This window comes from Larus michahellis, chromosome 1, assembly GCF_964199755.1.
Source record: "Larus michahellis chromosome 1, bLarMic1.1, whole genome shotgun sequence".
Taxonomy (NCBI): domain Eukaryota; kingdom Metazoa; phylum Chordata; class Aves; order Charadriiformes; family Laridae; genus Larus; species Larus michahellis.
Genome location: NC_133896.1, coordinates 221,372,383 through 221,386,939, shown reverse-complemented (window position 1 = coordinate 221,386,939; position 14,557 = coordinate 221,372,383). Strand labels below are relative to the sequence as shown.

Sequence of the window (14,557 nt, the reverse complement as noted above, 5' to 3'; positions counted from 1 at the left end):
GAAGTGATATAGAAACAAGCTGCATGCTGTACAGAAAAAGAGAACAAAATGCTCATTGAAGCAAAGCTTATTTATCACTTTATCTTGCAACCTGACACGGTACATGCTCAATCTATTTAATTACAGGAACAGAAAAATAGCAGAGAAATATGTACACATAACAGCAACGTTTCCAGTCCTACCTTGGTCGTGACAATGCACAGACAATCCATTCTGTAAATCTCCACAGGAGTGTATGTAAATCATAAAAACAAATCAGCAAGGGTGAGGAAAGGCTTTTGAACAGCATGAACAGAACCGGAGGCTTGAATCTGCACAGCCTGCTTTTCCAAGTGGGGCCCTCATAAGAAACTCGAGTCCTCCTCCACAATGCTAAAGGCAGTCATGATGCTCACAGGGATCAGAAAACCCACTAGAAATCGTCTCAAGCAAAACTTCCAGGTGGCTTATCAGGCTTGATTGCTGCATTGTTCGATCTGTGATCAAAATATTCTGTTGAATGGTATGCAGCCTTCTAAATGGGAAGATGAGAACCACAACAAGCACAAAAGAGCAAAAGCATCACATTTCAGCCCTGGCTCTGGTTTCACAATTCTGATCTGCTGTTTCAGTATACCCATAAGATTTCCTTTGCCAAGTCTCTCTCTCTCTCTCCCGCTCTCTCTCTCCCTCAATCTCTCTCCCTCTCGCTCTCTCCTTCCCTGTCTTTTTTTTTTTCTCCCCCCTCTCGCTCGCTCTCTCCCTCCTCTTTTCTACTAACTCCGAGCAAGCACAACACACACAACTATCGGGCCCATCTATCACAGCGCTGTCACTTCCCTGCCAAAACCGCTGCTTTGGGTTGTAAGGGTTTTTTATTAAGAGCACGATTCCTACAAACGCATATTGGTGGAAGTGCATGATTGAAACATTAAGGTGTGTGCGAGAGCTCGTGCGTCACATCTACAATCACTCAGAATTACTAGGTCAGATTCGGATTCAGGAAGTGAATATAAATAACAGCTGGGTAAGGCGAACTTTCAGAAAGTATAACAGAAAATAATCAGTCGGGGGGGGGGGGAAGGAATTGCATATTTACGCATGCACGCAGGTCTGTGAAGCTCAATAGTGATATAATCATAGTTTACCATCCACGGGGGAAAAAAACACATTGCATACATTATTCAAAGCTAGAGAGGGGCACCTTTTTTTTTTCCCCCCACTTATGAAAAATACATCAAGGTTTCCATTAAAAGAAAGCACCCCAAACAACAGAGCTTAAAAACTCCTCAAGTTCTCTCCCAAACTTTTTTTCTGCGTCTTTGACAGATCCGCAGACTTAATCAATTTATCTCACAGTCTGTATGCTTTGCTCAGAGTTTTTCAGGCTGTTTAGCCCCCAAAGCCCTACCTTTCTTGCAGTGATGCTGGTGCAGAGCTTGCCTTTCAGGTGTCTTACATGAATCATTGTGTTAGAAAGCTCGCTGTCAGCTCTTAAAGTCTTCCCTCTCTTACAGATAGAGGAAGAGAGAGAGAGAAGAAAGAGGGAGGGAGAGAGAAAGAGACACAGAAGGGGAAAGATATGTAAAATGAAAGCTCTGGCCAAAGAGAGAGGAAAATCAATGCTCCTATTCACTGGAAAAAAAAATACAGCCAACTGGACTGTTGACAGCAACAAGAGGAAACGTCTAGACACCCATACATTACAATTCACCTTTTCAACGCACTGGACAGCACAATTCCCCCTGGGTGCTTTGCTGAGGATCTCTCATTCTCACTCAGAGCTAAAATATGTTTTCAATAAAATGAGCCTTTCCAAGAAAATAAGAGCATATTTAAGAGTCATCTCTCTTCCATAAATTACTCAGGTTATAACCCTAATATTCTTGTGATTGCTAAAGCAGCAAGAGGCTCAGTAAATGACACACATTATTTTGCCAAAATGAGGTCACTGCTACCAAAGTTACAAAATCCATAGTGAATCAGATATGTGGTCAGAGAGCAACCAACCCGCCCCCAGCTATTAGGGTCTTGGTGGATGTAACATCTTAAAGAGAAAGTCTCCAGAGCACTTACGACTGTGTCTAAAACTTTAACTCACTCTGAGCAACCACATGTGCACAAAACAAACTTGATTTGTGTTTACAGGCTGCTCTGGAACCTGCATGTTTTCTCCCTACTGAGGTTTAGTACAGTAGCCAAACAGCCAGACGACTTGATTAAACTACAGATTATATGAAACAGAGAACTCTTCAAACATCCTCGAAGTAGGAAACAACTAACCATCTACTCAAGAACAAATTAACCCACTAAGAAGGTCTAACCTAAGCCACGCTTGTGCTCTATGCATGACAGGGTAAAGGGAATTCAGTCAACTCTAAAATCAGGAGATATTTTAACACTTAGATGTAAAGCATCCAACAGTTTGTTCTCTTCCAATTGGTAGATTCAAGCTGATCTAGTAAGGTGTGAAATATTTCCATACATATAATTACCTAATGGCTTGGCTGTAAAATTTCATGTCGTGCTCAGAACTGGCATATGGGGATACATTTTGAAATTGGTCTTCAAGTGCATGATCTGTAAATGCTTCTACTTGCAAGTGACTCTACTCCTGCGAGCTGGTCCCGGTGAATTGATGATCCAAGTTACAGCTTATATGAAAAACAGAGGGTCTGAACCCATTGAAGCTGTTTATGTGAACAACGTGACTCATGTGTTTGTCTGGGAAAATCAGGCTCCATCAGCGCACCTAAAAGCTTCCTCCTGCACTCCAATTTTTGAGTGCCACCTCCTTCTACAAAATGCACCAATGAGGATTTAACGGCACAGGATTTGCCCGTGTGCTGGCCAAGCTCAGTGCACCACGAGCGACACGGTCTCTGACATACTGCCACCTACTTTGTACCCTCAGAATCTCCTGCAGTCCCAGGCAGAAGAGACCCACGCTTTTGAGGACACAGACCCCAGCTCCATCCTTCCACGGGCTCATTTTGGTTGCCAGGGCTCCTGGTCATAGTTTCTAACACACATCTACCGATGACTTGACAAAGTCAGGGCTGCAATATGGCAACAGATGACCGTCAATGGGTCTGCAGTGTTTCTCCCGAGGATACAGTTCCTCATTTTCATTAACTATCCATCCCAATCCCAACAAAGAGGCTGAGCTGCTCCATTTTCTTCCTCCAGCTAGATACTTTTTCCATTCATTTTTTCTCCCCAAGCATAAGATTTTCAGATCCTTGGCACTGCTTTACCCTTCATTAGCAACAACTCCTTCTGCTCTAATTTCTGCAGGTCATACTGCTGCTTGGTTCTATTTTTTCCTCTGCTCTTCCAGCCTTCGTGTTATCCGTACATATGATCATGATTGAAATCTACTATAGAAAGACTTGACCCAAAAACCAAACAAATTGAGAAGCAGCCATCTGGGGTGAAAAGAGACGGTTTATAGTCGCTTGTAGTTGATTTAGATGGTCAAAAATAACCTCTGTGATGAGCTCTGACTCTCGGGAAGCCTTAATACAGGAAGAATAACAACTATTTCCCACTGTGATACCAGTGGCTCTGCAGACCACCATGTGAAAACCACTTAACCCAGGTGACTGCTTCCTTCTCCTCTCATTTTACCAAGGTGACTATTTTTAAGTCATACAGAAACAAACAATATGAGGTGAGTGGGTGAAATGTGATGGGCTGTATAATGCAGTGATTTAGGCTGGACAATTTAATGCTCCTTTCTGGCATTAAAATCTTCAGTGTATCCAGGTACTTCCACTTGGATAACTAAAGCACAGGGTTTAATTAGGCAGTTATATTTAGAACCAGAGCCTGTAACATCCAGCTGAACTGAATATGTGTAAAAGCAAGCTTCTGTAAAACCTAAAACCAATAGGAATGATTGTGTGCAGTTTTTTAATCTTCCATGACACACTGACACACCTTTTCACCTTTTTAAACACTTCTTAAATTCTTCTGAAACCCAAACATTGTAGAGCAAAAAATATAAAGAGGAACTCTTTCTCTAAAAAAAGGCAAAACTGGCTTTATTATTATCTCTACCTCAGACAGTAGAAGTTAAGGAAAAAAAAGACTACTAGGTCTCCAAGTTTTGGAGTAGACACTAAGAAAGGAGGCATCTACCATACTGCTAACACAGCATTAGTAATGTCACCATCTTGCAAAATTTAGCCAGTGACTATTTAGAGCTCTATGCACCTACACAGAGAACACATAAACACACACATCCTCTTACAAATGTGGAGAAAGATTTATTTACTCCTCATGTATCTTAAATTTTGTACTATGGAGTACTTGTTGATGGTGTTAAATTGCCAGTCTTTCACATGGGCTTAGATTCTCTTTCTTCTTTTCAGGTGCTGTATTGCACCCAAACAAGCTACGAGTAAATATGTTCCTGATTACGTCTCTTCCAAGAGAGCAATTGATGTAGTCACGAACTTACTCCTTTAGGGTCAGAGCTCATTTATACCACTTGAGCCCAGTTCCAGCTAGGCTGCTGTGTATCGCAACCGGTTAGTTAGTAGGTCAACACCGGGATACAAGTTATCTGAGTATTATATGCTTGATGGGAAAATCTCATGTGACAGCCTCTTTATTAGGACTGCTTTGAGCTACACCAAAGGAAAAAAAAAATAAAAGAGAAACTACTAATCTTGCAGGTCCTGGGTATGTAGTCAGGAGCTATATTACAGATGAAATGTCAGAATAAATCCTGCTTCAGCCAGGAAGAGAAGTTAATACGAATTTCAGAAGGTGTGAAGTTCTGTATGCCTGAAGTTGCTAAGACTTTTAATGCCGTTCCCAGACTGAACCAGAAGCCCATGAGTGCTGGTGTTAATTTAAAGATCAACAAATTAGCAATTCTGCCCCTCCTGACTGCAGCAGCCCTAACAGCAGCAGCTCTGCAACTGGCCTCAGGCCCACAGGAGTCTCAGGCAGAAGCTATAACAAGAATCATTCCCTTCTCCCATGCATGGCAAATTTCATTGCTATTTAGCACAATCGATGTTGGACTCCTGACCAATTTCCCTGGCTGGTAGCTGTCTCAAAAAAAAAAAAAAAAAAGGACAATTTTCTGTTCCATAGGGTAGCACAGACCTCGCTGCTCTGAGCGCTGCAGGTAGATGTAAAATGGGCGCAGGGAGAAGCGAAGGCTGGACAGTCAGCTCCACTCCTTCATCACAAGGACTGCACGCCCAAGTGGCCACGGCGGCTTCAGGCTCAATAGCCACAGAATAAGTTTGTTTTCTACCGCACAAGGGGCCTACAGGAAGATGGGGAGGGACCCTTTATCAGGGGCTGTAATGATAGGACGAGGGGTAATGGTTTCAAACTGAAAGAGGGAAGATTCAGGTTGGATATCAGAAAGACATTCTTTCCTGTGAGGGTGGTGAGACACTGGAACCGGTTGCCCAGAGAAGCTGTGGCTGCCCCATCCCTGGAGGGGTTCAAGGCCAGGCTGGACGGGGCTTGGAGCAGCCTGGGCTGGTGGGAGGTGTCCCTGCCCAGGGCAGGGGGTTGGAACTGGATGATCTTTAAGGTTCCTTCCAACCCAAACCATTCTGTGATTATATGAGGGGATCCCCTCCCTTCCTGCCCTAAGGGCATTCCCAGTTTACCACTCTTTTATTCAGCAGGGAGAGTTCAGTAGTATCAGGTGGGAGCTCACACTACTTCAGCCAAACACCACCCCAGTGCTCAAAAGCAAGAAGAAAGCTAATTTTATTATTTTAATAGACAACGTGCACTTCGCAGACTCTGTTTGCTGGGGGCCTTATTGTAATACCTGGCCCTTGGCTGCTGCACCTGGTGATGTGCAAAGTCATGTGCCTCCAAGGGTGCTCAGTGGGTCAGCAGAGTAGTTGCCTCCCTGTTAATGCAATCAAAGGATCACAGGATAAGTGGCAATGGAAAGGATCTTAGGAGGTCTTCACTCAAACATCCTGCTCAAAGTAGGCTCGGCAGTGAGGTCTGATCACGTTATTCAGGCCATTATCTAGTCTCATCTTGGAAACAAAGACGGAGACCATGCAACCTCTCTAGTAGTCTAATTCCCACAAACTGACCAGACTGGGGGCCTATGAGAAGATCGTGAGGCAAACTGGGAACAGATTATGATTTACAGGGTTGTAGGAAACACACATTCATAATCACAGGGTGTGGAGCAAAGGATGGGGAAAGGTCGTTGAGCCATCCTCCAGCTCTGAAGGGCTGTGGATAAGCTAGCCTTTTGAAAGCTCTGCAACCTTCATTAATTTAAAACTTATACCTAGTGTTTTATGTATCTATTATTTCCCATACAAATCCGTAATTGTTTTTTCTTGCTTCCCACAAATCCCTTATTCAGAATGAAACACAAGTGTTTTGGTTACAAATCCTCCACTGGTTTTATGTGGGCCGGGATGCTCTGCAATAGAAACACACAGTACTCAAGGGCAATATGTCCTGAAGTGGCTCTCAGCTCTCAAGATCCACGGTGAATGAAGAGTTCATTTTTATTCCTGAGCGTTCTGCCTGGGGAAGTAAATCTAACAACCAATTGATCATCAGCAACTGAAAAGCTCTGGTGCATATGTTTAAACATGTAGCCAGTCCTAAATAGCTATGTGTCACGGTCAAAGCAGCGTGCCACTGACACTCAAGCACAGTCACTTGGAAAAGAAATCAGACAAAATGACTCTTTCAAATGAACTGACACACTAAACCGCAAGTTCCAGGAAACGAAACCAAAACATCTGCTATCTGCTATGCCATGGTACTGGGAACTGGAGAAAACACCACTCACGGCTCTGAATGTCTTAGAGTTTGGCAATGGCATTGCCGATCTTTGGAGTTTACTGTCATGGAGGCTTTGTGCTGGAGAGCTAGAAAGAGCATGAAAATGGAGCGCATGGAATTACTGATGGAGAAACACTGAGTCCAGGAATTCGCAGTATCGGCGCTCTTAAGTAGCGAAGATGGTGCATTGTTCAATTGGGCATTCATACGGGAAATGATGTTGTGAAACTGGGCTGAGATCCACTACATCCCATGATTTCTACAATATCCTCACGGACACAATGTATTTAGGGTATATATCAAGCTTTTGATAATTCCTTACTTTAAGGAAATTTCTTCCATAAATATAGAGACGAATTTCAATGAGTATACATGTTCTTGCATTGCAACTCTCAAGTAGCACCACGGTCCTACATGGTACAAAAGTTTTTCTGATCAATGGGAACACAGCAACACAAGATACTCTGAAAGTCATGCTAGACATTAGTTCTTTAGGTCTTGAAAAGTTAAAGAACAGAGAAATCCATCTTGAAATGTAAACAAAGCCCACGGAAAAGCCTTAGACAAGAGGAATAATCTGCAAGTTTTCACTGTTAGAAATAACCTTCGCTGAAGTCTAAGAGGTATCACATAAGCATGCCAACTCAGTTAATGCCTGTTTTCCTTTCATCATGTCTCCAGCTTGCTAACTTTAAAAGAAAACTTAATAATTTTCTTTCACTTAGAAAAGAAAAAATACACCATGACTTCAAGGCCGAAAGTCTACATAATAATATCTAAGCTCAAGAGAATTGTTCCAGCCAAGTTGTGAACCTATGAAAATAATGGAGATATTATAATGAAACACTTATAACTTCACCATTGCAAGCAGCAAGACTTACAAAGAGAAGTGTAATATACCCCGTTACCACAGCCATGAAGTCACATTACTGCGTGTATTATTCAGCGTAGTTTTATCTTACGTATCATTAGACTGCCCATACAAAAATCATCACTTCGCCGACATTCGTATTCTTCCATACTGACTCCAGACCAAAAATAAACTACAACGCACACTGAGAGACTGAAAACACCTTGAATAAAACTTACTAACTGTGCAACACCTCGGACTTCAAAAATACACTGAAATGAAAACATCTTGAGATCAGCAATCCTGTAGAGCCATCACTGATATTAACAACATTTTTACATAAAAATAAAATCCTGCCTAGGACAGCGTAAAATGCACAGAGCTACTGACATACAGCAATAAATTGCAGCCATAAGCCTCATTCGAATCTGGTAACGCACATGCAGTCATTAAGCAGTAAAAAAAAATGACTGCAGGAGCTAAAATTCAATATATTCTACACATTTCACCTCTGGCAAAACTTGCCTAAATAAGGCTCTCATTCTCCATCAAAAAAAGAGTGGACCATACCTTTGTCTTCATGTCTACCACATAACTTTCACAAGTCTGGTTCTCCTTATTGTGTTCACCACATTGTCCAGATCCTTCTGATCCATTGGAAGCTGCAGACTAAAAAGGGGGAAAAAAATCAAATAAAGTCGCTGAGATGTGTACTATAATTCTATTACGCTTAAACGTAAAGATTAGCACGCACATACAAAAGGGTAGCTCAAATTCAGATAAATATCAGGTGGCTCATACATTAGATTTTCACCTCGGTGTTTTGTCATGCTAAAATTTCTGGGTTTAATCTTACAGCCAGCCACTCTCATGGAAGTCTGTGAAAGTCTTAATAGGCTAAATCTACAAGATGATGCTTAACATAATCTCTAGTTGACTACAGAAGGCATTCAAGGTGCTCTGCAGCTCTCAGCGTCAGAACACAGAGATAAGGAAGGAAATCAGTGCCCTGCCAAAAAGGCCCGCAGACGGTAATGGGGTTCTCATCTGAAGTAGCTGCAGGAATAAATCTCCTTACAGCACCAACTGAATTACCTGGTTTGTTTTCTCATTTCTTATTCACGACATTCTCCGAAGTGACTTATTTTTGAAAGGGTTTCATACTTGTGTAATAGCCATATTTGCAAATGTTTTAAATTCAAATGCCCTTTTTTGTTACCTTTCCTTCATTTACACAGATTTCAATCTTATATTGCTTACAGAAAACCCTCATAAAACACATAGTATTTTTTTCAAATAATATCTTTACTAGGAGATATAGTAAAATACTATATTTGTTTTTTCAATTTTCCTGCTGGAAATCTAATACATTATTGTACATTTTGCATTAAGTCAATAAATATTATAAATGACATCTCTGTTTGCGATGCTCTGCCCTGCAAAAACGTGCTTGAAGATTTAGCCTTTGAAGGAAACACGATGACTGCCGCTAGCTCGGATCTCAGAAAATTTCTGGGCATTTTGCAAGAGCACGAACAGGAAAGCAGAGTGAATTCAAACAGGGTACAGTGTCTTGTAGCTGTCGGCGCTGAGCATCACAGACGCCATGAGTGATTTAGACCCATCCTTTTTTAGCCTGTGCACCAGGAGCGCAGTCAATTTTGACACAACAGGCAAGAAATTGTTAGCATTTTAAATAGACCAACCATTGCCAGCACGCCTTAGAAAACAACAAACCAGTGCCACAGAAACAGCCAAATCACATCCACATGTGCAAATGTTTTCTCCTCTGATACTAGATTGTTTATTTAGGGCTCCGTCCAACTAAAGACTGAGTGCTGGCCCCAGTCCAGGCAACTACTTAGACACGTGCTTTTAACTTCACTGGAACCAATGGCATTAGTCTTGTGCTCCAGCAAAGAATGTGTTTAAATGTTGGATCAGGCCCAGCAGCTCAGCACTACACGGGGCTGAGCAGACAGGACTCCATGCATGTCCTCTCTAAAAGTTTTAGCTTCTCTGACACACTCGCGGTCGTGGAGAACCATGCATTCCTTCAGCTTGCTTCTTATCACCGAAGGGTGTTGCGTATCCCCCATTTGCAATCTGGAAGGGAGGAAGGGACAGCAAGGCAACGCAACCCGGCCAAGATTACACAGGAGAGCAAGGAACTGAACCCAGGTGTTGCATCTTGCCTCAAAGCCTACCGAAAATCCAAGCAACTGCCCAAGTGTTTCTTTCAGGAAGGGAAAATTAGTTTTACAAGGATGCATAAAAATTTTCATTTCATCTTTGCTTCCTTTGAGTACCTGACATAAATGTTTTCCGTTGTTATTACTTACAGGCAACAATATAAACTACGCAAATCAATATATTATTTATTTGCTGTAATCACCAAGACCAAACTCTGCCTGTTCCTAAAGGAGCTAAGCTTCTGCAACTTCTCAAAAGGCGTTTGACAATTTTCAGCAGAAACTATAAACTGTATGGTAGCATTTATTAAATGAGTGCAGCTGCAAAATTGGATAAGGAACCTCAGTTTGTTTATATTTTACATATTTTTTCTTCAAATTTTTCACCATTAGCTGACTCCAATATTTTGAAAGAACATAAAACAATGTCATAAGATGCTATGAAATGTTTCAATTGTTTTCCTTAGGGAAATGGGTCACAGATTAATTGTGAAGAGCAGCAAAACCAAGGACGTTAGGAGGGGACAAACAGCTCAAGTAACAGTAATTGTAATAAATCTGGAACATCTCTCTGTTCCAGTGTATTAAGGTTCAATAAGCATTAGCAGAATAATATATGCTTTCCAAACTTGAACAAAGTACATGTTAGCAATCCATCTGAAAACGAAGTCATTTAGCTTTGTGTTATGAAATAAACGGGACTGTATAATGCAAGAGGCAAAAAGGATACTTGCTGAGTGTTGTGATACGTTTCTTAAAAACTAGCACTAGATTTTCTTATTCTTGATTACGTACAATCATCCCTTTAGAGGCTAACCAAAACCCTATGCTGTCTAAAATTATTTGTACACTCTATATCCAAAAGCTGCCTGCCCATGCAAAATAAGTATTTTAGCAACACCTCATTATTCCTGAACCGCGCAGGTCGCCATGAGAAGCAGAACTGGCAGCCCTGGGGTGACACAGTACGAATGCAGTGGAGCACGTTCATCATGCTCGTACCTCCTTGTAGGAGGTTCTGGAAATAATGACTTCAAGCTTGAATTAAAACCACTGACCAAAGTTTAAACTTTTTATCGGATCTCCGTATGTAGGAGGCTGGTAGTTGGAACAACTCTGTGTTCCTCTTCGCAAAAGAAAATATTATCTTATTCTCTTTAAGTTGGTCAGAAAAAGAGATTTCACAAGCAAACGTTGCAAAAGCAGATTAAAACTTCACTCAATAACTTTGCTCACATGGGTAGTAACCATGAGGATCGTAGATCACACCAAAAGCAATCTTCCAATTTTGTTTATAATTAATGCTAATCTATTTAGATTATAATTAACAGGGACTATTTAGACCATAATCTCTTCAGGGCAATGTCTCTCTCATTGTGCAAATTTACAGCATTATTTAAATGTTTATTAATAAAACAGTAATCACATTAGCTACCTTGTTAATTTTGTCTAATTTTAACAGTGCTCAGCAAAGCTTTTCTGTGCTCATAACACATCTTTCTGGTAGCTTATTAGGACACGCACAATCGTCACAGTCAACCGTCAACAAAATTCCAGCTGATTATTTTTTGCCAAAATACAGAGTTATGAGCTATGAGAGGCTTGTCGCTGGTTCCACTTTCAGCAGGCAGCATGTTCCAGTTCACGTCTGAGCCAGCAACCAGCCAGAAGGAGCATCTGCCCTCACGGGCAATTATGGCATATGGGGTTTCCAAGAGCTCTTACAGGAGGTCTTCCTATAGCAGCCAAACTCTGCAACAGTGGATGAACTCTCCCATCCATTTTATGGCTCCGGAATTTATATCTAATATATCAATGTGAGATACTTGTAACCGACCACAACAGCTACCACGTGTTTACCTCTCGGAGTGAGGCCCAACATTGGGCATATAAAAAAATATAAAAAACCAATAAACATACACGCAAACGTTATTCTGCTCTTCCATGCTCTTGGGTGTTGCTGCCAGGAATTTGAATTTATTTACGCACACACCTGTATGGGATATTTCCTAGGGCACAGATACCACTTTGTGTCAAGAAAACACTGATCAGCTTTGCGAAAGGACCGGGAGCACCGGTGGGAGAGTGGGGGAGCTACAGCCCACGAACCGAAACAAATCCGCAACTGCCTCAGGGTTCAGAGAGCTAATGCACCTTCTCCTACAGCCGGCAGCTTAGGGAATGCTCTCCTGTGTGCTTTTAGAGAGAGAAATTCAAAACAGAAGCTGATCTGAGACCTTTTCTTGGCGTTTTGCGTCAAGAATTGGTAGCTCCGCTCCAGTCCCATGAGAGCTTGCAGATAAATGCCAGCTTGCCCCACACGATTTACATCAGGAGAGGAAAGGTATCAAAAACAAGCGATCTTTAACTTTTGGATGCCAATATCTGTCAGGAAATCTATCATCTCAGTAATCAAATGCTCCCAGGAATATAGAGTAAGGAGAGAAACTGCTTTTATTTAATTAACTTTTTTCGAAAGTAAGCATTTTAAGAAATCATTACAACATTTAAAAAGCTACAGGGGGAAAGTAAAATGCAAGATAACGTGTGCTGGAATCATCCATTTCACAGGACAACGATGTAAATGAATTCATTTAGCAGCTACGCTGGAGTGGGAAGCCGCCTGAGCTGAACTGGGAGGCACAGCAGGGCACACCTCCACGCCAGGGCACAGCCAGCCCCTCACATGGCTCTGCTCAAGCCATGTGTGAACTAGAACTGGACGCAAGTCCAGTTCATCCTTTGCAACATGCCAGCAACAGCGAGAACGCCTTCTGGGTCTGCGATCCGCCCGCCACGGGCTGCACCTTTCTGCTGCACCGAGGCAGAGTTGACAGCTCTTCTAAATGTGTCTTGAGACACCTCAGCATCAGCTCCTGCTGCTGACAATCTTGGACCACAAAAAAACCCCAAAAGTTGTACCTCTTGGGCAGTTTGGGGGAGACAAAGCGTCGCTGGGGACTCAAAGAGTTTTTTCTGCAACGCCATGCAGAGAAATAATCCTCGAGACCATAAGATGTGCTATCCTTTTTCTGTACCCTGCTAGTCCTGTTTCCATCTTTGTTATAGTCCTTATTACAGGAAGAAATGTCATTCCGCAAAGTTTTTGGCAGGAATTAACTTTCACTGATATTACAGATTACCAAAAACTCAGACAATCCCAGAGCAGGCCATGCGAGAAACTAAAATCAGAAATGTAATCCCACAGAAGCCGGGCAGAGTTTCTTTTGCTTCAGCTGGGCCTAAATTTCAGTGGAGAAATAATATAGCAGAGCTCTCTTCTTGTCCACAAAATCCTTTAAAAAAGATGGTGCCTAATTAAGTGCTTCTGAAGCCCTTTAGAGAAGCACGGTTCAGTATCCCCAGTCAAAGGATTTAATCGTCAGAAAGGATTTTGTTTCTATTTCCACGTTAGGGTTTCTGGTTAGTTGTTTGAAGACATCAAGGTTTGCTCCACGTCACATCGCATTAGCTCAGTCTTTGCAGCTGTCTGAAGTCACGGTGACGTTGCGGATTGCTACGAGGTCTTGTGGCCAAACCCTTTAAGAATGTCACTGCAGTCCCTTCTGCACCAGTCTTCCCAACATGACCAATAAATGTGAATGGAGAAGAGAAAAATATACATTCGGGCATGGATTTTACTGTACAAGTTGCACCACGAGTGCTTGAAATTTTTTTTTAAGTTATTGTATTTGGAAGTGAGCATAAATATCACAATAATATTTATTTTACCCTGGGATTTTTATTATTCCAATTTAACTAATATGGATTCAACCTTTCAGAAGATTTTATGACAGACTTAAAGAGTGTTAGAGCTCAGGAACAATTACGTGTCTGCAGGCTTGTGTTTTGGAAAGGTCAGGTTGGGATTTAATGCTGCCCCACCATCCTGACAGCAAGTCTTGCTCTCAGTGTGTTCCTGGATGTCAACGTCACAAGCGAACTTTGCATTTGCTTGTCCCCAACACAAATTTGATCACCTGTCTAAAAGCAGTTGTCCAAGCTACAAGTTACTCAGTAGCTGCTTTGTCTGGGCTGGCACAAAGCCCGTACTCAAACCCCATCTCCCTGATTATCCACATCACAATTAGCCGGTTGCGCCGGGACTCTGGTCTGGGACAAGATAACTGGCTTTCCAGGCAGGAACTTCAGGCAGGGAGGAGACACTGGCTCATGCTTCAGCTTTTCTCCTCCAGGACAGAGTTCGGATGAAGCTGGCTGGAGTCAGTTGGCTCCACAAACTCAAGCCTTGTGATGGGCCAGAAGACACACCCAAGAGCTTCATCTTGCTGATCCAGGCTCCATCTCCAGCGTCACTCATGCAGAGCTTTATTTTCAACCAAAGCACTCGTGTTTCTGCTTCTCCAGGGAACAGAGTGTCACTAAGGTCACACTGTGGTGGACTCTGCCAAGTGCAGTGATTCATGCAGTAGGGAGGGACTGTGGCACCCTGCAGTGACCAGAGTCTTTGCGAACAACAAGCCTTGCAAGGGGTGTTGCTCAGGGGCGGTTTCTCCCCTGCTGAGACCTGCCACACCAAATACTGGTGTTTGGAAGCATCTGCTGACCTGCTGGATGTGGAAGAGGGGAAATCTGAGCAAAAAGAGCACTGCAAAGATGAACCCTGCTGCAAGGATGAAGAGAGAGAGAAGTGATGGACAGCACAAGAAGGACGTGGACCTGTTGGAGCAGGTCCAGAGGAGGCCACAAAGATGATCAGAGGGCTGGAGCACCT

General features: G+C 42.4%; 1 protein-coding gene across 26 annotated transcripts in view; it reads right to left on the bottom strand.

The window, feature by feature from the left end:
• Positions 1-14,557, bottom strand: part of DLG2 (discs large MAGUK scaffold protein 2) — a 1,061,709-nt gene that overhangs the window by 895,929 nt on the left and 151,223 nt on the right. For 16 of the 26 annotated variants that reach the window (XM_074572424.1, XM_074572415.1, XM_074572416.1 and 13 more), the window contains one exon: positions 8,201-8,299. The exons of 1 other annotated variant lie outside the window; for it this stretch is intronic. In XM_074572424.1, the coding sequence (XP_074428525.1) occupies positions 8,201-8,299 (99 nt within the window). Of the gene's footprint in view, positions 1-182; positions 878-8,200; positions 8,300-14,557 lie in introns of those variants that run through there. 9 more of the 26 variants (XM_074572434.1, XM_074572441.1, XM_074572446.1 and 6 more) reach the window with 1 other exon arrangement.